Here is a 23,408-nt window from a genome sequence, read left to right as displayed (position 1 = left end):
AAACTGTTTTGTGAGCATGTTTGTAAGCTTTTTTTCCATGTACCAGAGCAAACCTTACATTTTAGTATAGAAGATCTGATACAACTTTGTCTAAGCTTAAAATCTTTCATTTAAAGCAATAATTCAGGCAGAGAAGTTTATTCTTGACATGTTCAGGAGCAGGGGTGCAACTACATACTTTTTGAGGTGCATGCAATGGAGCATTGCTAGTTCAGTTAATCATGAAGGGGCCATCTCAGCCCATCCTCTAAAGCTAGATGAACCAATATTTAATTATTAGAAGATAAATACATTGTATGTGTGTTTTTATTTGGTTTATGCAAATGTGTTTCCTGCACAAGAGGAGTTATGCATGCACTTTGAAACCATATCTTAGTCAAACTGTGTCAAACTAATTTGCCAAAATATTTCCAACCCAGAGGCAAGTCTGCAGTATTATGTTACTGCTCTTCATTCACACTTATTCATGCTGCTGTAGCAAATTTGCGCTCTGGACTAAATGTTGCTGTTACTTTTTCTACTCTCCTTTATATTTGTGTGTTTATGATTGATATCTATTTTATTTAATTTAATTTCATTTTATCTTTATATTTATCTATTTGAACAATTATTCTTTTGGATGTAACATGACCTTGTAAAAGAAAAGTGTATTAAGTATATTTTTTTTAAAGTATACTTCACATGAAAAAGTACATACTTTTTAAAAGTAAAATATGTACCTAAATACATACTGAATGTACTACTTTGGAACAACTTATGGCAACTTAAGTATATTTTAGTTGTAATTAAGCTATATTTAAACACCTTTTAATACACTTGAAGTATATTGTAAGTGTACTACTTTGCATATTAATTCACTTATTGTGTACACCTTAAGGACACTGAAAATAAAAATACACTAAAGTGCGCTTTAAGCTGTATTTAATGCAACTATATAATTCTATCAACACAACATATAATTTAAAGCATTGATTAAAAACACATTTTATGAAAATGCAGAGAAAGTATTTTTTTTTCATTTGTATTTTCATAAAGTATATTACATTCCAAATGCACTTTTAGTATTCTTTACCTAATTTGAACATACTGCTCTTAAGTACGACACAGTCTCCCTGAATCCTTGAATACAGTACATCACAAAAGTGAGTACACCCCTCAGCACTTTTGTAAATATTTTTATATATTTTTTCATGGGACAGCAGTGAAAACATGACACATAATATTACACTACATACAAATATTTTATATTTTACTTTATATGTATAATGAAACGAGGCACTGTTTAAATCCTAGTCCTGGAGTCCAATGCACATTTTAGTGTTTTTCCTACTTTATAACATTTAACACCGCCCTGACACTCAAACTTGTTAATAAGCCGGTTGGTTGAATCGCATGTTTTGGAAGGGAAAGCAAAAATGTGCAGGGCACAGTGCCTCCAAGATCAAGATTGAAAATTATGGTTTAATTTGAGATAAATATTGAATATCACTTGAATATGTCCATTGTGGATTAACAAACATCCCCTTAGCAACACTGACCTGGAATATGTACTGTTTGTAATTCACAATATGTCTCTGTGTTTTCTACAGGTGATTCACTTATACACAACTGGTTAAAGGCCTTTGTGTGAGATGATAGACTGGTTCTACTGATATTAGAAGAGTTTAAAACTGGAGTTAGATCTGCTTGTGTGCTCCAGGATTTAGTACAGACATTCTTAACCTTGTTCTCCCAGGTCAGACTAAAGTGTTTAGCTCTGTTTGAGCTCAGTGTTTCACTGCATTCATTCATTTGAACACTAATTGAGTGATCACTGCACAGGAAAGTCTGTAAGTCTTTTGACTTCTTCACAGGTGTGGTTGTGATGCTTGTATGGATCTTCTGGCCGGTGAAAATGGATCTGCCATGGATCGTTCCTCTGTTTCCTCCAACAGGCTGGAGAGTTTTCCTTTCCAGCGGTGACCTTGTAATGAAATTAGTGCATGTTTACAGAGCTGATATTTACCTTGGCATTCATGTACATAGCACCTCAACAGAGTTAGATTTTGAACCTGAGAGAGCTGTACCTGAGCCTACTTTCTCCGTCTTCTTCATGCATGTATGAGGAGGCACTGTACACACAGGAGTTTTTCCTCATTCCCACAGTGTTCTCCAAATCAACATCCTATAGAGAAAAAAACTACTGTTATATACACACAGTTACTAACTCACTGTATGTTGCTGTCATATACAAAAAAACTTCTGCAGTTAGACAACCTATGGTTTAGGGTTGAGGGTTAAATGTTAAGGTTATGGTTAAAATTAGAGCAGGGGTGCTCATTCCTGGTCCTACAGATCAACCAAACTCGAGATTGGAGGTGTGTTAGACTTGAAATCTCCAGGACCAGGAACGAGCACCTCTGGAGCGAGTGTTAGGTTTACAGTTGGGTAAGAGTGAACATTAGGTTTACAGTGGACTTTAGTTTAGAATAAAATTAAATACTGAATATAAAGTATAGTGCTGGTCAACGAATTAGAATAATTTGAAATAGTGCAATCATGAAATTCTTTGAATGCATTTTTTGTGCAGAAAGCAAATTAGGTGTTGCTCAGCTGAGCTTTCCAAAAGGCCCATTTAGGCCATTTAACTGTGACACTGTTGTTTTATTGAATTAGAATAATGGAGAAAAAACGTTTCATTGAATTAGAATAAATGCTCAAATTTTTGTTTTCTGTGAAGAGTGTTCACTGTGCAGTATAAAGTCAGGGTTGAGTAGAATTTCTAAGTTGTAAAATCAATCATGGGTAAGCAGCGCGACCTCTCAACCGGAATAGTGGCTCAAATTCAAGCCCTTCGCCAACAAGGCTTGACCCAAACTAAAATTGATGAGCAGCTCGGCATCAGCCAGTCTTCCGTCTGCAAAGCTCTCAAGAAAAACTGCAGCAAGCGCACCGACTGTTCCGGCGTCCGAAAAACTTCTGCTCGCGACAACAAGCAGCTTAGAAAGATCGCAGTCAGCAACCGGTGTTCAAGTCCACTTCCGAGCTCACCGACTTGTGGAACAAGCAGACCGGCGCTGACGTCTCAAGATCAACCACTTACCGTCGTCTGCGCGAACTCGGCTTCAAATCTCGTGTTCCAGCAGTAAAACCGATGCTGAACAAGAAACAAATGGAGAAACGGCTGAAGTGGGCCAAAGAACACGGCGAGTGGACTGCTGAAGACTGGCAGAAAGTGGTCTTCAGTGACGAATCATGCTTCTGCATCTCCTTCGGTGACCAAGGTCCTCGTGTCTGGCGTCGTGGTGGCGAAACCTACAACCACGAGTGCGTGAAAAGATCCGTCAAGTTTCCCCAGAGCGTTATGGTCTGGGGATGCATGTCCGTGAGGAAACTCTGCTTCCTCAAGAAGACTGTCAATGCTGCCGTATATCAAGATGTTCTGGAAACGTTCCTGATTCCGACTGTTGAGGAACAGTTCGGCGAAGTAGACTTCATATTTCAACAGGATCTTGCACCGGCTCATGCGGCAAAGTCGACCAAAGATTGGTTCACTAAAAAACAGCTTGAAGTTTTGGCATGGCCGGCCAACTCGCCTGACCTCAATGTCATTGAAAACCTTTGGGCCATCGTCAAGCGGAAAATTCGCGACAGAAAGCCTACTACGCTGGACCAACTGAAGCAGAACATCGCCACTGCCTGGGAAGCTGTGAGTGCGGAAACTTGCGACAAGCTGGTCAAATCGATGCCGCGGAGACTTCAGGCAGTCATACAAGCCAAGGGGGCAGCCACAAAATACTGAGAAAGTGATGATTGTAATTATAATAAAAAATATTCTAATTCAATGAAACGGTTTCTCCATTATTCTAATTCAATAAAACAACAGTGTCACAGTTAAATGGCCTAAATGGGCCTTTTGGAAAGCTCAGCTGAGCAAACTTTTTTCCAGGTAACGAGTTCTGTGATTAGTCTAACGAGTAGGACAGGTGCGGTGAACACCTGATTTGCTTTCTGCACAAAAAATGCATTCAAAGAATTTCATGATTGCACTATTTCAAATTATTCTAATTCGTTGACCAGCACCTGATAATAAAGATCAGAATGAACACCTCTGAGCTGTAATGTGCAGAACTGCAGCAGCTCTGATTGTCATTGTCTTCTTGATCATCAGGGACATCAGTATCAGTTATCACATCGAGCCGCAACAACAGCTCATCAACAATATCCTCAAACTCCTCCAGGTACAAATTCTGTGCAGACAAGAGAAATTAGGGTGACATCAGTGATGCTACTCCTAGACAATAACAATATTTGGACAAAAGTGTTGGGACACAAAAAAGTGTATCCTGTTTTTATTAGAGTAACTGTCTCTACTGTCAAGGGAAGGCTTTTGTCTAGATTTTGGAGCATTTACACAAGAAAATTAGTGAGGTTAGGAAGTTGGATGATCACCACCCCATCTCATTCCCAACTCTACACTTCATCTTCAACTACCTAAATTATTAAATTAATAAAGTTAGTTAAATTAGTTTTGGATGGATAACCATTGGATAACCCTTATTTTAGAGAATAGAGTTTGACTGCTACCCAGCATAATACTGAAGAGGTGTTTTAACTCTTTAGCCCACACCTAGGACTATACAGATAGTCCTATTCTATTGGCTATACTTTTCTATGGGGAATAGATAAGCTGTGTGTGCATTTGTACATCTGTGTCTAGAATGGGTGCAACTTAAAGTCGGTGAATGTATCCATTAGAAGGAGTATTCACAAACATTTATACATATAGTGCATCTAAATGTAATCATGCAAACATATGCTTTATTAAAAAAAAAACTGTAAAAGTTGCCTTTTATTCAGAGTGTAACAAATTAAAATTTTTTACTGGTGCAAATGTTTTATCAAGTCATTTTAATATGGAGCCCAATAGTGCACCCATGAACCAAAGTTATGCAACATTGTTATGCAGTATTAAAAATAAAACTCACATTACTGTTAGCATGGTTATGCATCCTCTTCTGTTGGCCTTTTCCTGTGAATACTAAAGCCATGTCCCTGATGTAAGTGACCAGGTCAGACACACATATGTGAGGTCTTCGTTTGAATTTTGCTGCTGTTTTCATGAAGGAGGTGAGTCCACCAATTACCTACCAGATATAAAAATGGCACAAATTATGAATGTCACTCATATGAAAAAATGCAATTTACTGAAAAATGTTTTAATGAAACATAGTATATATATATATATATATATATATATATATATATATATATATATATATATATATATATATATATATATATATATATATATTTTGTATACTTGTATAATATGTCTAATTGATTTTGTGACAACAAATGACAATATATTTTTTACATTTAATTGGTGTAATTTTTTTTTACACCAATACATTTTATTTATCTAAAAAGGCCAATGACCTTACCCACTCCTTAGTCCTCTCCCCATCACTACACTGTAAAAATTGCTGTAAAAATACAGCCAAATTGCCACAGTACAATACTGTTTTTCTTAAAATAGCTTTATAGCTACCAGGTAGCTAGTTTGACTAATTTTACCAAATTACCAAATTAATCAAAACTGTATAAAAAAAAGAATGAAAAAATGAGTTTTACTAATTTTATTTAAATACAAAATGTGGTGTAAATGTTACAGGAGAGGGAAGTGTTGGATATTTTATTTATATATGTTTATGCAGATATGTTTATATTTTGTTGTTTATTTGATTAATCATTATGAATGTGCTTTACTATTATTTAGCTTGCACTTTCTTTTAGTGAAATAAAAGGGTCTGCTTGTGGAACTTGTTTGACTGGAAAACAGGTGGAAAAATAAATGATCTTAAAAGAGGTGTAGAAAAAAAGGCAGGAAGGAGAACAAAGGAAATGCCACTCTTGGCAAATACAAACAAGGAAAGGAGCTTAGTTTTGAGGGTCATGTCATTTGTGAGGGCATCCTACCTACATTCTTGACCAGGTTTGCAACTTTGTTTGCAATGTACTATGTGTTCAATTTGCAGTACCAGGAGGAGGCCTCTTGTACTTTGAAGTTCATTCAGAGTTTGTTCTTATATCTGTCATTTTCTTCTTGTGCATGCTTAATTTCCTGAATCACTCTAAAAGTCACCAACTGAATGCTATTTTATACTGCTGTATCTCCAGACGCTTCATTGGGATAAACCTAGAGAGGGGTTCAAAGACGATCCGGGGCAAGGTGGTCTCAAAGAAGACAGGCAAAATTGTCTACAAGAAATCTCAGGCAGTCAATCCTCGTGTCTCCACACTCCTAAAACATCTCATGAACTTTCAGTGGGATTTCATTTAAATGTTCACACACTCATTTTTTGCATTTTTTTTTAAAGAAACATTTTAGTTTATTTTAACTAGCCTTTACCAGAAAACAACAATTTTTTTTTATTCTTACTTTTTTGAGCTTGAGAATGAGAGGGGTTTGATGGACAGATTGTTTATATAACTCACTGAGTGTATCTGCTCTGAGGTTGTTATTATATTGTCATTTTGTTTAATAAAAAAATGTACTATAACATATTTAATGCTGTTTTTGTGTTTATTCAATTTAGCTTAATTTGTAATTTAGAATACAGCACATTGCTGCCAGTATTTTACTGTATTTTGTCAAATTCACGGGCTTTGCATGTTTTGAATAAAACAGTAAGAAACTGTTATTCAGAATACAGGACAGAAACCGTAAAAATTACAGTAAAGAGCTGGAAACCCTGCTGCCAGTATTTTACTGTAATTTTACAAGGAAATTTTTTACAGTGTAGAGCTAGCCACATTACACATTGATATTATGTATTGTAAATGGTGGGATATCCATTGGTGGTGAAGTTTTTTTGCTTCTGGGAAGATCTGCCTCTCTAAATGCTCTTTTTATTTCAAATCTCCCACTGTAATTCTTTTAGATGTGTTCCTGCCATTGAGTTTTTTATTTAATGGTAAAACTTTCAATATTTAATATGAGTTCTATGTTATTTTGTGAAAAAAATATGGATATATTAGATTTGAAAATCATTGCGTTCTATTTTCATTTATATATATATATATATATATATATATATATATATATATATATATATATATATATATATATATATATATATAAATATATTTATATATATATTTACATTTTACAGAGCATTCCAACTTTTTTGAAGTTAAGTTAAGCTTGTTTTGGGAGTTCTTACTGTTATAAAAGGATGGTAATAATGTTACACATACCATCGCTTTTAATGCAACAGACACTGTGTACAGTAAAACTCCATAGGCACAGAGTGTCCATGATGCTGGTGTTTTAGGATCAGACCCACAGAGGTATCTGACCTTTCCCAGACGCAAACAGTGAGAGGTAATCCAGTACATAGATCTTGGTAAACTACTGAAGACATGGAAGTCTGAATGAAAAAAAAGGTTCCCCATGCAGGAGAAGGCAATGACGAGAATCAAACCAGCTATCTGAAACAACAGGAAAAAAACAGATGAGACTGTAATATCATTACACACCCACAGTACACAAAATATAGCAAAATGCTGATTGAAGCATCGGAGATAATATACACCAAATGTCCAATGTAGTGAATAAACCAGAACATGTTAAGATTTTCTTCTTTATGATAACATTGGAGCTACAATGCAAATGAAGCTAACAAGCAAGTAAAGCTTATAAATCATTATTTTTATGGCACTGACTATATGCCTAAATTACCACACATTTGCCTTAATCCACATAGAGTTGTTCTTTAATCTCTAACCCATTTGCTTATGTGTTTATGTTATTAAAACACTATTGCAATACACTGTTATCTATAAACATGGAGTAAAAGTGTTCAATGCAGCACAAAAATAAAGTTATTGTACATTTTTGTTAGTTGGATCATGTCATTAGCTTGTAATTATGAAGTTGAGACTGAAGAGGAGGTGAGAGAACTTTGGGATGCTCAGACAGCTGCTTATAGCAGAAAGCCAGTCCCCCTCCTCCTCCCAAAATTTAGTTAATTTTGTAAATACCAGTGGCCAGAGCAGGTTGGAGAAAATCATCGACATTGCAGATACCGCAGCAGGCATTGCTTCATTAATGCTCAGCACAAAGCAACTCTTCATAAGGAGAAGGAACACCAGAACACCATAAAGTGAGCGAGAGATCTGTGAAAGACACAAAAACATCTCAGACACCCCAAACTATGCCCTAAACATTACCATACTACAACACTTTCTGTTCTCAACACTGACAGATTATAGAGACAGAACTTACATTAGCTCAGTGCTCTATTGGTGTCACTTAAAGAGGCAACTTTTCTCATTTTAAATTAAGGTAATGGTGTATACATGTTAGTACAAAAATATATGTTGTATATCTGTTTTGCTGTTTTTTACTTTTTGACATAATTTAGAATGTTTTTTTATATTGTGCAAAAACTGCATAAAAAACAGAACAGTATAAATGCTCTAAATTAATTGGAATGTAATAATTTTACATTGACATACAATAAAAATTCAAAAGATTTATCTGCTTGTTTCCTGTAAAGTAAAAAATAATTCCATATCAATTTACATTTTGGAATATTTTTTGCTTCTGGTAACCTTTAATTTCCAGAGGCAATAAATATTCCAAAATGTAAATTGATGTGGGCAATATGTAATGAATACATATACAGACGTAGTCTATAATGTGCAACACAACATGCCAAATGTCTCTGCATTCTTTACTGTAGAGGTTCCTAATGGTGTCAGCAATAAATGTTTTTGTTCATTTTGATTATTTATCTGTACTTAAGTAATTTAAATTACTTAAATTACCTGCTCCCAAGACGATGCGGAACTGATGTCAACAAATTTCTTAAAATCCTCCCTCTGCAGATGGTCAACCACAGCTGTTCTAAGTGTGAAGTGGTACACGGTACAGATAAAGCCTAAAACACTGATCAGGAGAGTCATCATCTGCAAGAAAATAATAGACAGATTCATGTAGTTACTGAGCTGTTAACATGCAACATGAAACATGAAAAAAGGACAAAGTAACATACGTGTGCCCTCACCTCCAGCCAATTCCACAGATTTACCCAATAGAGCCATCCTCTCTGAGTGAGAGCACACAACTGGACGTATAACTGAAGTAGAGTGAGGAGGAGGAAGAGAAGCTGGGGGTCGGGAGGGAAACAGTTAAATAATTAAAATAACCAGACTTGTTTTCCATTTGACTAAAAAGTTTTGTTTTAAAGTTACGTGACATTTCTAAATTAATAAAATTTTTGACATCAAAATGAGCATTTCTAAATAAGCAGATATAATATATATATATATATATATATATATATATATATATATATATATATATATATATATATATATATATATATATATATATATATATATATTTTTTTTTTTTATTATATTATTCTTAAGATTAATAAAATTAAATTTTAATCATTAAAAATACTTGAACTGATGTAGCTGTGCGGAAATATATACATCTCTGGAGTTTCTTTGATTTTTTTCAAATTAAAAATCTCTGGACTATAATCAAGAGGAAGATGGATGATCACAAGCCATCAAACCAAGCTGAACTGCTTGAATTTTTGCACCAGGAGTGGCATAAAGTTATCCAAAAGCAGTGTGTAAGACTGGTGGAGGAGAACATGCCAAGATACATGGAAAGTGTGATTAAACCAGGGTTACTCCACCAAATATTGATTTATGAATATGAACTTGTTTACTTTTACTATGTGACAGCTTGTGATAAAATAAGTTGCAATTAACACTGTTATTAATTCAATATTAAAATGAGATCATTTTCACTGTTTATGTAAAATGCCATTGTTTCAGATTAGAAATAATACAAACTCGCTGCCAGCTCTAGTATCTAATCTAACCTTTGAAATGAAAGCAACTACTATCAGCCTAACCACGGAACTAACTATATAATGTCATGTGATTTAGTAGATAAGATAAGAAGCAGACATGGTTTCCTACCTCTGCAGCCATAAGCCAGTAATCAAGGGCAGTGTCCAAACCGTAAAGTCTTGTGGAGTGAATGAAGACTGAAGGCTGAACAGCTGCTATGGGTGTTCGCTCTCCAAGCACACTGACCGTAGTGAAGAGGTTATAGGGTGGGCTGTATAGGGTAAACTGAACCATCATGGCCTTGGTGTTGGCATCCACCCAGTTTGTAGCTTTCAGCTTCTGAAGTTTGTTGGACATTTCAGATCTGCAGCATGAGAACAAAATAATGGACACAAAAATACCAGTCAGGATCACAATTTATACTACAATTAAATACATAGGCAAAGGTAGCATGGGGGAATGACTATACACTGAAGGTTACCTGCAGAAGAGAGACAAACCCAGAGTGCAAATAGAAAAAATATAGCTCTGGGGAAAAAATATAAGACCACTTCTGTTTCTGAATCAGTTTCTCTGATTTTCCTACTTATTCTATAAACTATGGACAACATTTCTCCCAAATTCCAAATAAAAATATTGTCAATTAGAGCATTTATTTGCAGAAAATGAGAAATGGCTGAAATAACAAAAAAGATGCAGAGCTTTCAGACCTCAAATAATGCAAAGAAAACAAGTTCATATTCATAACGTTTTAAGAGTTCAGAAATCAATACTTGGTGGAATAACCTTTAATCACAGTTTTCATGCATCTTGGCATTTTCTCCTCCACCGGTCTTACACACTGCTTTTGGATAACTTTATGCCACTCCAAGTAGTTCAGATTGGTTTTATGACTGTGATCATCCATCTCCCTCTTGATTATATTCCACTCATACTTTATAAGTTGTCTCCTTATTTTTCCAGAGCTGTATATGCAAAATTCACAATGCATTTCTAACCTGTTTTTTCCCACGTAGAAGTGAAATTCTTCTCCTTTATAACACCCAAACTTTCCACACAGACTTGGTCTGTGGATGATTTCTGAAAATCTGAACATCTGGGCAGTCTAAAAGGAAATACATTTTATGATATATTTTATACATCCTGCTGAAAATAATGATTCAGTTAAAACAGTGAGATCTATCAGTATCAGCGTGTGGAAAACCAATATAGGTCTATTCAAATCATTACGAATTTTGCTGGTAATGTTTTTAAATAAGCTCTTCAGAGTGAGTCACAATGACAATGACTAAATATGTACCTGACATGATGAGTTTGAATGTCCCATATTTCTTATGACTGGCTCTCCAATTAAGGAATATGTTCCTCTAAAAGACTTCACCTGTTAATATAAGAGCATAAGTGCAAATTAACTTTAGCAGTAGATTCTATTAATCAGAATTATACAGAAATAAAAAAAGAAGATTTAACATTCATTATTAAATCTTACATTGTTTTCTATCCCATTATATGACATATTATTATTTTGATAAAGTCCATATAGAAGAGTGTTTTCGGTCCAGTTCCACCAGGTGTCCGGTTTTTGAGTTGAGTAAAGTGGTCGGTACAAATCCCTAAAATTTCAACAAAGTATTATGTGTATAATTTCTTATTCAACAGAAATTTATGAAGTTTATATATTTGTTTTAAAATTTGCACCATTTACCTGGAAAACCAAGTTCTGACAACTTGATTCAGATGAGTGGCACCAGTGGAAGACTTTCCATAAGCTATAAAGCCAGCAATTAACAAGGTGACCATGAATAACACCATTTTCCTGTAGAAAAAAAATAATTAAAATCTGAATGAATCCCCTGGACCCTAGACTGATTGTACAGTTTTTGATAGTCTAGATCTAATACATATCACAAAGTATTGTACATTTTGGGTACGTATTATTATTTAGATTATTCTGTATCTATTTTTACTTCTCAGTGTCTGCTATGAATTGTTAAGTATCAACTATAATGTATTTAATATAGGCAATCAACTGTGAATTATTTAGATGCTACAATAAATTATTTACTATAAGTTATATTTATAATAAATATAGAAAATATTTAGACACAGCAAATAATTTAGTGCTAGCTATACATTAGTATATACTATGAATTATTGAAACTGCTGTAAATGATTCAATTCGTTTTATAATTTATTTATTTCCTACTATGAACTATTCAGTATGCAGAATACATTTTAAAAAACGTATATAAAATGGTTGAATGGAATAAGGTAGCAGGTTTAACTAATGTTTGTATTATTGTATTTCTAAATACATTACTTTTATTGATAAAGGAAAAAGATTAAGACCTGATTGCTTTGTTAATGAGTGTCCTCCTTTTAATTTGATTCTTCAAACATTTTCTCTCTGCCAAAGTCGGAGGGCGAGCAAGCCGCAAGTATCTTGCTCTCTGACGAGCCACCAGCACCTGTCAATCAACACAACACTGTGACTGCGTGACTTATCATGTTATCATGTTACAAACACATGCAAATAAATGAACATGTTTTCTTTTAAACCTCTATAGCATGATTTTCATATTTGTTGAGAGAAAAAATAAATGCTTATTTTTTTGAGAGCTTGGGGATCCCTGTTGATGTATTCATCAAAAAATAAGAACCATTCATTGCCATGATTGCTTGCATAATGTTGCATAATGTTGCCCTGAGACAAAACTTTAAAAAACACTGTTTTAGTAAGAAAATAACAATAAAGCCACAATAATAAAGAACACATTGAAAGAATCAAAACAAGCAACACTATGCCATAGAGGGTTAATTTTAGAGAACACTGATTTTCTGTTATAGAAGTACGTTTCAGGATCAGATTCAATTATAATCAGACACATTAGAATAAAATGCATTTTGTAATCAACAAAAATAAAAGCAATAATAATTAAACTATTCTACAAATTCAATAAGCTTGTATTTAATGTTGTGGTGCTACTATATGTTCAATGACAGTCCTACGTGACAGGATGACAGATGACAGTGCTCTTTACTTTCTCAAAATGTGTGATCTCAGGCTGATGATGGGTGGAGGATTTGAGATGTGTATTGAAACACAGTTCACTCTGCTGGTTATATTTCAGCAGCTCAGTGATGGGCTCATCAACATTGGAGCTTTGAAAGAAACAATCCTGCTGTCCACGCCACAGAGATGTACAGACTGCAGTGAAAAGAATCTGCAACATGGAAATTAACCCCGTTTTATTGAGCCATTACAATTCAATTCTTATTCTTTCCACAATAAAATGTGCTACAACTGAAAAACAATTCAATTTCAATTCAATTTTCAATAAAAACCACACAGTATGAAGTGTGGGCCTTTATAATCTAAAGACTTACCATTGCTGGATGCACCACAAATCCACAGAAAATAAGTGAGAAAAATACTGACTGAATCCAGAGAAGATTTTTGGTAGAGTTGAATCTGTTGAAGAAAGCATTTATACTTTACATTACATTACATATTCGGTAAAGTTTTAGCAATTTATTTAAAATACAAAATATCATATAAAATTACTAATATTAAAGACCTACTTTAAGCTCAGAGTTCCAGTGATGATCATGAACACAAGACACAAAAACAGCCAAAGAACCCATGTCATGTGGTAGCAGTACACTTGTATAGTGTTGCTCCTGCGACTGCAAATCTGATGGTTTAGAGAGGATTTTTTCACTGCAAAGACAGAATGAAAATATGTATACAAAATTATCCACTAATATTAAACTATTATAATGCTAATTTGCAAACACTACACATACAGCAGCTTTATACTGGATTAAAATTAACTATAAACACCTCAGGTTCATGCCAGGTGAACATCACAGTTAAATAATCATTTACATGACCTTCAAGAAAATCCCAGCCAACTCCAATAGGGCTTTAGTCTGCTTTATAATGAGTAAAATAACCTTCAGATGATCTTGACTGGAGATCACACTGGCTGTGTTTGAGGTTTTGGTCTTGGAATTTCTCTTCGTGCTCAGGGAAGTGTTCTTCAATAACTTCAATACAAGATATGGAGTCAGTAGGCTTCAGTCTGTTGCAGGTTCCAGACACAGAATCACGAGTGTCCTTCCTATCTTGAATACCTTGCTGTAGGATACAGGATAATGATATTTATATTAATGATTATTTTCTATGTTAGAAAAAACTCAGCAACCCATTACTTTACCCAATACACATACTGTACTTATAGTGGCTATGCTATTACTAAAAAAATGGGATAATCTTCAGTTGTTTTGCTACTTGCCAACCATAGCCATAGACTGCATTGGTTGCCTTTGACCTATATATATATATATATATATATATATATAATGTGACATTCTTGTTACTTTTTACTGTATTTATGTTTTTTTGCATCTGTTTAAATTATATGTGGTGCTTTTTTTCAGGCAAAAACACTTGTATTGCTAAGATAAATGATTTAATGTAATTTGTTCAGGTGCATAAAACTTTTGCACAGTACTGTACATGTAAATTACAGGGACAATACATTAACCAACATCATTATTTCATAATGTAAACATGCAAGTATCTAAGTTTAATATAATAATTATTTTACTAAATATTTGTTAGCAATCAGCAATACACTTGTGGCTGTGTGCTGCAGTTAACATGGTCTAATTTAAGCTTAACCATGGCATAGTGCACTGCCTTGAGTAACCTATACTTTGTTTTTCTGTCAGCTTACCTCACATTTCCCTCTGTTCTGTGACCAGGATGAAGAACTGTACGAAAGGTTTGATTCAGATACTCTTCCTCTTGACATCAGGGCATCATGATGTTCTGTGAGAAAATAATATTTATTATTAACCTGCTACAGAAATAACTAAAATAATATTAAGTGTAGATGTAGATGTTGTGCCCAAATACCTTCAACAGAGTAGATATAAGGCAATCTGAACTTATACTGATCTCCTGAATTACTGCCATTATTGTTCAGCTATAAATAAGACAAACAAGAACAAGAAACAAGAAAAAAGTACAGTCATTTCATACTATAGTGATACTATATGAAAATATGGCAGAGCATTCTTTTACATGATTGTTCACACTGTATGAAAGCTCAGGGTCCTTATTCAGTTGTTACGAATTAGAGGTTCCACCCTAAACTGCTACCCTAACTAGTTCATTAACTACAATTAAAAATTAAATATATTAATTATTTAATTTTATAGTAAGCACTGTAAATGATTTAGTATCAAATATGATTTTTTTTCTTAACTATTATGAATTGTTTAGCCCTTACTTTAAATAATTCAGTATTAACTATTACTCATTCAGAATCTAGTAAGAATGATTGGGTAAGCACTGTTAGTTATTTAGTATTCATTATTTTTAGTATTCATTAATTTTAGTTAAAAATGTGTTAACGTTATAAGGGGACCCTTGAAGGGGTTAAAATCTGGTGAGTGTATCAGATGTCTGATGAGGCAGCTTTGAACTTCTAACCTTGCTGATGCGGAACAGGTAGGATATCAGACTCCCTACTGGCAGCAGTATTAAAGCACACAGCCCTGTTCCCACAGACACCAGCGACACACCAATCAGGCCCAGCTCTGAGGAGTACTGACATCAGAATGAAAGAGAACAACACATGAGTGACAAAACACAGTAAACGAACCTGTAAGTATGGCCCATTTAAAACATCCGCAATAGACTCGCCCATTATTCACTGTTAGCATCTTTGGAATTGAATAATTACACTCAATAATCAGTTAAAATGTCGATTACAGTAGGAGCAGATTCATACTGTACTGAAATCACTTTAAAATGATAATTACAACACTGTAAAAAACACGCATATACAGATTCATACTTGGATTTACATCTTCAGAATTTGACTAACTCTCTTATGCAGCAACTGCAGATTGCAGATTCATACTGGAGTAAAATAATCCCATAATTACAACTATCACACTTTTAGAACTACACACACTACATACATACTTATTCTAGATTCAAATGACTCTATTGGACTGATAAACTGGACACACAGCAAATAAATACTCATTATGGTAATAATTTCACCTGCTCTTCCTGCTGATATATGAGCACTGCGTTAGCACACATGTAAGCCTGTAGCAGCAGATAACACACACTCAAGCGCTGAATGTGTGTATGTGTGCTGTGAGATGGACGACTGTAGACAGACAGCCAAGGGTGAAAATCCTGTAAAAACTTCTCCAGCTTCAGATACAGACACTGAACCCAAAGAGAACACAAAAAAATCTATTATACACAAATTTTAGTACAAAATTAAACTGATGCTGTATATTAAAAACATTTGAAAGCATACAAACACTGATCTAAATGTAATCACTTAAATTTAATTATTAAATAATGCATTAATAAATGTCTAATTTTTTAAGCTTGAATTAAGATATAACATATAATTATATAAATAAAGTGAAAATGTAATACAATTTTTTTTTTTTTTGCGTAATATAAGAATAAAAAAATAATGCCAATAAGATTCAAGTGATTCCCCTTTGCTGCCGGTTACCTCTCTAAACAGTAGTGTTTTCTCTAAAATCCGCAGCCTCCTCTCCACCTGCCCATCTCCTTCATCCACAGCCAGCCAGCACTGAGCCTGAAAGATCCAGCTGCAGCCCTGCAGCAGATCCTTCACCTGCACATGGCTCAGAAACCAGCTGGGAGAGAAGCCTGAACTGTCATGCCATAGATACACCTGCCATACCCGGCCCAGACTCCAGGGTGTGCTATGAGAGTGAACAGGCAGCACAGTTAGCAAGAGAAAGGGTGACAAAAATTGTGATTCAGCTGAAATTCACTATATTTTGAAATAAAGGATGTGTAGATCATTATGTAGCAAAATAAGAATCTTATGGTATGTCCAATGTTAAAATTTTAAGAAAGTAGACAAAGTATTGTTTTTATTGTCATATACCACTGATGTGTAAATATTTCTCAAAATTACACTTGGATGTTTAATGTATTTCACACACACAAAAAAAAAATAATAATAAAATTAAGCGCTCCAAAACTATCATAAAATTTATAGTGAAACATAGAGATTATGATGCAGTGGAAATCTTCCTAGAATCAGAACTCGGAACTCGTGAAATATCAGAGATTATGTCCACAAAAGCATATTTCAAGTATAATGAAAGAAGAAAAAGAAGAAGAAGAAGAAGAAGAAGAAGAAGAAGAAGAAGAAGAAGAAGAAGAAGAAGAAAATGCACTGCTATAGATAGAAATTGAAGTTTGCTGGTCTAAAATCAAAATGATTTTACCTGAGAATAAAAGTGTTTGTGGAATTGGAGGTGAAGAGTTTGTGGTCAGAACTGCTAAGTTCTCTGGTCTGGGAAACTCCACTCTCACCATACAACATTATGTACACCTGAAACAAATAAAATAGAAAGAATAAGGTTATTTTTGATTAGTAAAGTAGAAATACAGTGCATTCTAATAAAGTGAGTGGAAGCACAAAGTTCACAATACAGTCAGCCGGTTACTCACTGTACTGTTAAAAGTATAAGTAGATTAACTTATTGAGATTCTTCCAATGGATATTGTTGGGAAACCCGTTAACCCTGCACAGTTTCACTTTGAAGAACCACTTAAAGTTCTACTAACCCCTACTATTCTACTTTACTAACACATATATTCAATATTTTTAAACTAATACATTTCACTAAATAACATCTTACATGAAATAAGGAGCACTGTTACCTTTGCTGTCATACTGGCTCTGGACCTGAGGCCTGTGTGGATGGTAACAGAATACAGGAACTGGTCTGCAGGATCATTATCTGGTAGGAGGAACGATCCTGAACTCGTCTCCGTACGGACATCAGCACGTTTACAAAAGACCCACAGCACAGCATAAACAGCCACAGACACTGCTATAAAAATACATACTGTCAGGCTGTCATCATTGCTGAAAACACAATAGAATATGCCACCATTAGAATCAGGCCCATGCAAGTAATCCACTGAGGGTAAATGTAGATTCAATGTTTCAACATTACCTTGTGAACTCAGTGACGTTGGTAAAACTGTAGGTGCTGTGGATAGTCTGATGTATAGCAGTGAATGAGGTCAGGTGATTACAGCTGAAAGGTCAACACATCAAATTTCCTCAGTCAACAAATGTTGTTTTTTCTAAGTACTAATACAGTAACTACAGCTGCTGGACTCAAATAAAAATTAAAAAGTAAACCATTAATGACCTAATGCAAATTCTCATATTTTAAATGTACATATATGTTGGAAAAATCATTAAAATGAATGTTATTTATAAAAGACCACTTCAGTTTCTGAATAAATTTCTTTGATTTTGCTATTTATAGGTATATAGTTCAGAAATCAATATTTGGTGAAATAACCCTGGGTTTTAATTATAGTTTTCATGCATCTTGGTATGTTCTTCTCCACCAGTCTTACACACTGCTTTTGGATAACTTTATGCCACTCCTGGTGCAAAAGTTCAAGCAGTTCAGCTTGGTTTGATGGTTTGTGATCATCAATCTTCCTCTTGATTTTATTCCAGAGGTTCTTTTAATTTGGTCAAATCAAAGAAACACATAATTTTTAAGTGGTTTCTTCTTTTTTCCAGAGCTGTATATGATTCGTATATGCAAAAGTGTAAAGGTGCCCACTGTACCTGCAGTTAATCCTGGTTGATGTAAACGCCTGGAGAACAGAACAGCCATCAGGCCTCCACTCTCTCATCCCATCCCAGGCCAAACACTGAATAGAATCAATGCTCAGTGTGTAATTCACTGCATGAGCTGTGTATTTATTTATAGGAATTGTATTGTAGTCTGCATTAAGGAGCATCAAATAACCAGTCCCAGCATCTGCCAGAAAACAATAAACAAAATAGAATGATTAGTATCCAATACTTAAATCAAATTACATTTTTATCTGCCACTTTATTAGATAGATAGATTTTTCTTTTTTGTCTTTTTCTCCAGTGCCCACTGATTGCCTAATAAATACCCTGTTAAAGTGCACAATAAGTGTAAACACAGGCTAAATGTATCAAAAGTGGCCAGTATGTGTGTATCCTGCATAAAATCCAGAGTCGAATCTAAGCAAAACCTAATCAAACCTTTAAGAGATGAAGGTGGTAAGAAGATCTGTGCCTTTTGTCCATTCCAACGATACACTTTCTGTGTGTGGTGCACGGTAGGTGTTGGTCTCTTATGCATCCTGTGACGAAAGAATGTCATTTTAAATGTGCACTAACAAAAAATACACATAATAGAATACATAATTGTATATTACATATAACATTTATAAATTGATTAGCCAATAAAAGGGTAAATGTACTGATATTGTTCAGAATTGATTTTTTTTTAAAAAGATGTGTTGAATAAATGATTTTTTTATGGGGCTAATATAGGCTCTTCTACTGATGTGTCATGAATAGAACTGTATTGAATTTAGAGTTTCCATGTTAACTTTGCATATACAGCTCTGGAAAAAAAATAAGATACCACTTAAAAACAATGAGTTTCTTTGATTTTACCAAATTGAAAACCTATATATACCTGGTATATATTTAAGAGAAAGATGGATGATCACAAGCCATCAAACCAAGCTGAACTGCTTGTATTTTTGCACCAGTAGTGGCATAAAGTTATCCAAAAGCAGTGTGTAAGACTGGTGGAGGGGAATATGACAAGATACATGAAAACTGTGATTAAAAACCAGGGTTATTCTGCCAAAAAATGATTTCTGAACTCTATTTCTGAACTTTATGAATATAAACTTGTTTTCTTTGCATTATTTATATTATCTTTTTTTGTTATTTCAGCCATTTCTTATTTTCTGCAAATAAATGCTCTAAATTACAATATTTTTATTTGGAATCTGGGAGAAATGTTGTCTGTAGGTTATAGAATAAAACAACAATGTTCATTTTACTCAAACATATACCTATAAATAGCAAAATCAGTGAAGTGGTCTCCACTTTTTCCAGAGCTGGATATTGAAAATATTTTTTTAAATACTAAAAAGTTAGTTATTATGCGAATCAGTGCATTTATTTAATTCATATTCAGTATCAGTGCACCACTGTTAAAACAAGATACAGTATATTGCTGTGATGATGGCTATGAAGGAGGCACTATCTGACCTGAAGAGCAGTGTGATGGGAAATGCACGATGTACTGGTCTGATGAACTCCACTCTGAGCTGAAGTGCTGTCTGGAGGAGCTCAGGTGTGATGTTGAATTGGTGTGTGTTCACCTCTGAGCGAATGAGCGTGAACTTCATGGTGTCATTCATCTTAAAAGGACGTAATTCAGATTTCAGTGTAAAATTATGTTATGTAGCACAGTCTTTGAAAAGTACCAAAATGGTACTTTGAAAGAATGCCAGAGAAGAACCACATTTACTTCCCTAAATAAACATTTTGTCTAGATCAAATGAGTATGAAAATGTTGTAGGAATAACCCACAATTTAGTATAGAACCTATGAATTAAGTAATGGTATTTTAGGATTTTTACCCAAGTATATTTTTTAGGAGACCAAAAGTACTACTGGAAGGTTTTCCAAAATCGGTTCTTCAATGGCATTGCTCTGGGAAACAACATTGGCATGTTTACCTTTGACATTGTTTATTCACGCATAAACTAAGAATACAAACTTATAAACATCACATTATACAATAAAAAAAAATGTACATTTTTATGTTTGCGCTTCTGGAACTCAATGACGACTGGAGTGGACAGGTATCTCCTCTTGATCTCTCTTCTAGTCGTGCAGTTGAAGAGTTTTATGTCAGCTACGTCTCCATCCACCTGTAAAATATCACATTACATACATGGTGGCCTGATAAAGTCAAAAACAGCCACTAAAATGATGATTATGTTCAGTAGGTTACCTGTAATGGTGTCCTGCTCCAGTGATACGGGTTCTGCTTATATGATGTGAGCACAAAGATGAAGCAGGAGCTTTGTTCATCATTGTTATTCTCTTGTTTATTGTGCATGTGAAGCACATCAGGTAAGTGAACTGTGGCCATATTAACAATTTTCACTGTTGCAGGTGATCCGTAATGCTGCTGAGCACTAAGCATTATGAAGGAGAAGTTTCCATTAAAGTGAAGGTCTTCTCTGGACTGCAGAAACACCTGAAAGGGATAAGGTTAAACAAAAATGGGTTAAATACAAGCCTTAATGCTTTTAAGCTTTTTTTAGAATATTGGAGAAATTGAAAATGTAAAGCTGCACAGAACGACTATATTTGCATGTTTATAAAATGTAAATTATTACTTTAAATTTAATTTGGCCATTTATTACAACATAAATGCATACAATATGTGTGCACAATTAAAATGCCATTATACACTGCCTTTCACCTACCAGCACAGAGTCAGTGATGATGTAAAGAACATGTCGTGTCAGCTGGATTCCTGCTCGGGAAGAAGGAATTGGAGCTTCCAGGATATGTGAGAGGACAACCAAAAGATCTTTCACTGTATTCACATCCAACATGTGTTTCATTACTGAGTCTGATGAAAGATGATCAATGTATTTTATGACTAGTTTGGTGCTGTCAAATGTGACCTACAAAAGACATTGCCATAGAAAATTATTAGCATTGTTATTCTGGAAAGATGGGATTACAACATATTATTTGGTCAGGAAAAGCAATCACATTTTACTCACTTGATTGGAAACTTTTAAAAGATCTGCAAGAATGAGGAGGATATCAAGGAACAGAATCTGTAAGGAACAAAATTATTATAAAAACAAAGAAAATAAGTTTCCACCACAGAATGTAGAATATTTTTTACAACATGATATAAAAAAAATCCTATTTTAAAAACAGAAAATCACAAAAGAATGAGCCTTATATACAATTTTATATTGTCAAAGGTTTTAAAGAGTTTTAGATTTAGGTGCACTGTAAAAAAATATTATCTTGCACAACAACTTGGTAGCACTTTTCAACAATTATTTATTGCTGACTCAACTAAACCTTGAAATGTTCAAATATTTAAATGTTTGTCAGGCCCTAGTTTTGCAATTCATGCAGTTTCACACTGACTATTTTATAGTTTATCTTTACTAAAACGTGTGGCTACAGTTTTCAATCCCAATGAAGCAGAAGGGAGCAGTCATTTGTTTGAAGACTAATGACAAATAATGAAAGAAGTAGTATGTATGTCAAGTATGTTGTAGAAACACCAGCTGTTTGAAGATATTACCAGATATTACACCCCTGCTTTGAGGTTAATATTGGACACACTTGCATCCACACATCACACATAAATGTTCACTTTTTAGCGAAACTACTGGGGCATTGGAAAGCTACTTTCCTACAGGTATTATTGCTGGATTTATGTGCTAGTCAAAATATTCTTCTTCTTACTTAAAAGAAATTGCGAGCATGTCACATTTAAATCCTTTGTTGTCTGAGGGACATTGTTCTATAGCAAGTTAAATGCACATGGTTATAGATTGAAATACTATGTCCAAGCAACCATTAACAGCAGCTACACTGTTAAAATATAGAATTATATACTATTCTTTTGTCTTTGCCGCCATATTAAAAGCTTAAAGGTCACCTTAACTGGGAAACTAGTGCATTAAATTTAATTTAACGTTACTACTACAACAAATTACAACATCAGAGCTTGTTTAGATGCATTACATGAATGTAGCACTATTCCTTACAAAATATAACCCCAGTCAGCCAATCAAGGATCTGTGAACACAGTAATTAGTTGGATCAGGCAGGTGAATTACAGTTGACCATCATATTCAGTAAGAAGGTAAGAGGGTTGGTACTAAAGTGGTTTTAAGGCTCCTATAGAGAAAAATATCACATGTTATCAGAGGTCAAAGATCAGACCAGTACCTGGTTGGTGACAGTCAGCTGACAAACTGCTGAAATGAGGGCACTGCGCGTGTGAGTCTGCAGTTTCACAGAAGAGTCTACATCCAAACTCAGCCGGTTCAACACCACAGTGAGGAGAGAGACGTAATTAACGAGGTCTCTGCTACTCTTCATCAGCATCAGGTTAGTTACATTACCAAGTCCATGCAGCAACCTGGGAAAAAAAAACATTCCATAACTCTTAAAGAAAGATAAAAATCCTATTATCTATAGTTATAACTTTCCCCTAATTGTAGATGACCAACCAAGACAAGTTAGACTTCTGTTGTCTGCATAATAAACATATAAAAAAGCATGTTGCTTAAAAAAAGAGCAGAGAAGCTTGAATACAGAGAAGCTTGAATTTAGTTTGTCTTTTTTCTCCAAAGCGTATAAGACAATAAACATATCTTGTAAGATTAACTGAATTTGGGGTAATCTAATGAGTGAAGAACTGTGTAAATCAGAGCTTTCATCCATTTTCAGTGCTCTACTGTAAAACAGGATTTCTGATACTTACAGCTCCTGATCTGGATTAGAGGATGATGTTCTCTGGAAGATTGGCAAGACTGTTACAGGAACAGGACAGGGTTTGGTAGATGATCCAAATCTATTCTGAATTTCTATGTAGATGGTTAC

General features: G+C 34.4%; 4 protein-coding genes across 4 annotated transcripts; all 4 read right to left on the bottom strand.

Moving 5' to 3' along the window:
* Positions 1-1,051: 1,051 nt before the first annotated feature.
* LOC111195705 (uncharacterized) lies at positions 1,052-5,221 on the bottom strand. Its single transcript, XM_022683487.2, has 4 exons — positions 4,968-5,221; positions 4,089-4,229; positions 2,067-2,164; positions 1,052-1,963 (listed from the first exon to the last, which is right to left on the bottom strand). The coding sequence occupies exons 1-4, from the start codon at positions 5,100-5,102 to the stop codon at positions 1,525-1,527; spliced, it is 813 nt and encodes a 270-aa protein (XP_022539208.1). The 5' UTR covers positions 5,103-5,221; the 3' UTR covers positions 1,052-1,524.
* A 550-nt stretch (positions 5,222-5,771) lies between these two features.
* Positions 5,772-13,159, bottom strand: LOC103029422 (polycystic kidney disease 1 like 1). The gene is made up of 11 exons (XM_049475900.1): positions 12,900-13,159; positions 12,208-12,326; positions 11,564-11,674; positions 11,348-11,471; positions 10,857-10,963; positions 9,988-10,222; positions 9,042-9,155; positions 8,815-8,955; positions 8,026-8,160; positions 7,342-7,473; positions 5,772-5,810 (listed from the first exon to the last, which is right to left on the bottom strand). Exons 1-11 carry the CDS (start codon positions 13,089-13,091, stop codon positions 5,772-5,774), a joined length of 1,449 nt encoding a protein of 482 aa, XP_049331857.1. The 5' UTR covers positions 13,092-13,159.
* A 28-nt stretch (positions 13,160-13,187) lies between these two features.
* On the bottom strand, positions 13,188-14,689 carry LOC125806079 (polycystic kidney disease 1 like 1-like). Its single transcript, XM_049485664.1, has 4 exons — positions 14,601-14,689; positions 13,816-13,999; positions 13,441-13,579; positions 13,188-13,330 (listed from the first exon to the last, which is right to left on the bottom strand). The coding sequence occupies exons 1-4, from the start codon at positions 14,676-14,678 to the stop codon at positions 13,234-13,236; spliced, it is 498 nt and encodes a 165-aa protein (XP_049341621.1). The 5' UTR covers positions 14,679-14,689; the 3' UTR covers positions 13,188-13,233.
* A 49-nt stretch (positions 14,690-14,738) lies between these two features.
* LOC125799325 (polycystic kidney disease 1 like 1-like) lies at positions 14,739-17,727 on the bottom strand. The gene is made up of 6 exons (XM_049475857.1): positions 17,620-17,727; positions 17,167-17,273; positions 16,416-16,632; positions 15,941-16,114; positions 15,362-15,478; positions 14,739-14,852 (listed from the first exon to the last, which is right to left on the bottom strand). The coding sequence occupies exons 1-6, from the start codon at positions 17,725-17,727 to the stop codon at positions 14,739-14,741; spliced, it is 837 nt and encodes a 278-aa protein (XP_049331814.1).
* Positions 17,728-23,408: the final 5,681 nt, after the last annotated feature.

This window comes from Astyanax mexicanus, chromosome 1, assembly GCF_023375975.1.
Source record: "Astyanax mexicanus isolate ESR-SI-001 chromosome 1, AstMex3_surface, whole genome shotgun sequence".
Lineage (NCBI taxonomy): Eukaryota > Metazoa > Chordata > Actinopteri > Characiformes > Acestrorhamphidae > Astyanax > Astyanax mexicanus.
Note: the sequence above shows the minus strand (reverse complement) of the source record. Positions and strands in the feature narration are given on the sequence as shown.

Excerpts from the sequence above, each read along its gene's own strand:
- LOC111195705 (XM_022683487.2), bottom strand. The coding sequence starts at position 5,102 with ATGAAAACAGCAGCAAAATTCAAACGAAGACCTCACATATGTGTGTCT. Across the intron at positions 4,230-4,967 it reads ATAACCATGCTAACAGTAAT|AATTTGTACCTGGAGGAGTT; the intron begins GTGAGTTTTATT and ends TTGTCTGCACAG. Across the intron at positions 2,165-4,088 it reads CTGCACATTACAGCTCAGAG|GATGTTGATTTGGAGAACAC; the intron begins GTGTTCATTCTG and ends TTTTCTCTATAG.
- LOC103029422 (XM_049475900.1), bottom strand. The coding sequence starts at position 13,091 with ATGTTGCAGATTCTTTTCACTGCAGTCTGTACATCTCTGTGGCGTGGA. Across the intron at positions 9,156-9,987 it reads ACTGGCTTATGGCTGCAGAG|CTTCTCTTCCTCCTCCTCAC; the intron begins GTAGGAAACCAT and ends CCCGACCCCCAG. Across the intron at positions 5,811-7,341 it reads ACTGTTTGCGTCTGGGAAAG|TCAAACAAGTTCCACAAGCA; the intron begins GTCAGATACCTC and ends CCTGTTTTCCAG.
- LOC125799325 (XM_049475857.1), bottom strand. The coding sequence starts at position 17,727 with ATGTCCGTACGGAGACGAGTTCAGGATCGTTCCTCCTACCAGATAATG. Across the intron at positions 17,274-17,619 it reads AGGCCTCAGGTCCAGAGCCA|GTGTACATAATGTTGTATGG; the intron begins GTATGACAGCAA and ends TATTTGTTTCAG. Across the intron at positions 16,115-16,415 it reads AAACACTACTGTTTAGAGAG|TGTCTGTATCTGAAGCTGGA; the intron begins GTAACCGGCAGC and ends CTTTGGGTTCAG.
- LOC125806079 (XM_049485664.1), bottom strand. The coding sequence starts at position 14,678 with ATGTCAAGAGGAAGAGTATCTGAATCAAACCTTTCGTACAGTTCTTCA. Across the intron at positions 14,000-14,600 it reads AGAACAGAGGGAAATGTGAG|CAAGGTATTCAAGATAGGAA; the intron begins GTAAGCTGACAG and ends TGTATCCTACAG. Across the intron at positions 13,580-13,815 it reads CCAGTCAAGATCATCTGAAG|TGAAAAAATCCTCTCTAAAC; the intron begins GTTATTTTACTC and ends CTGTCTTTGCAG.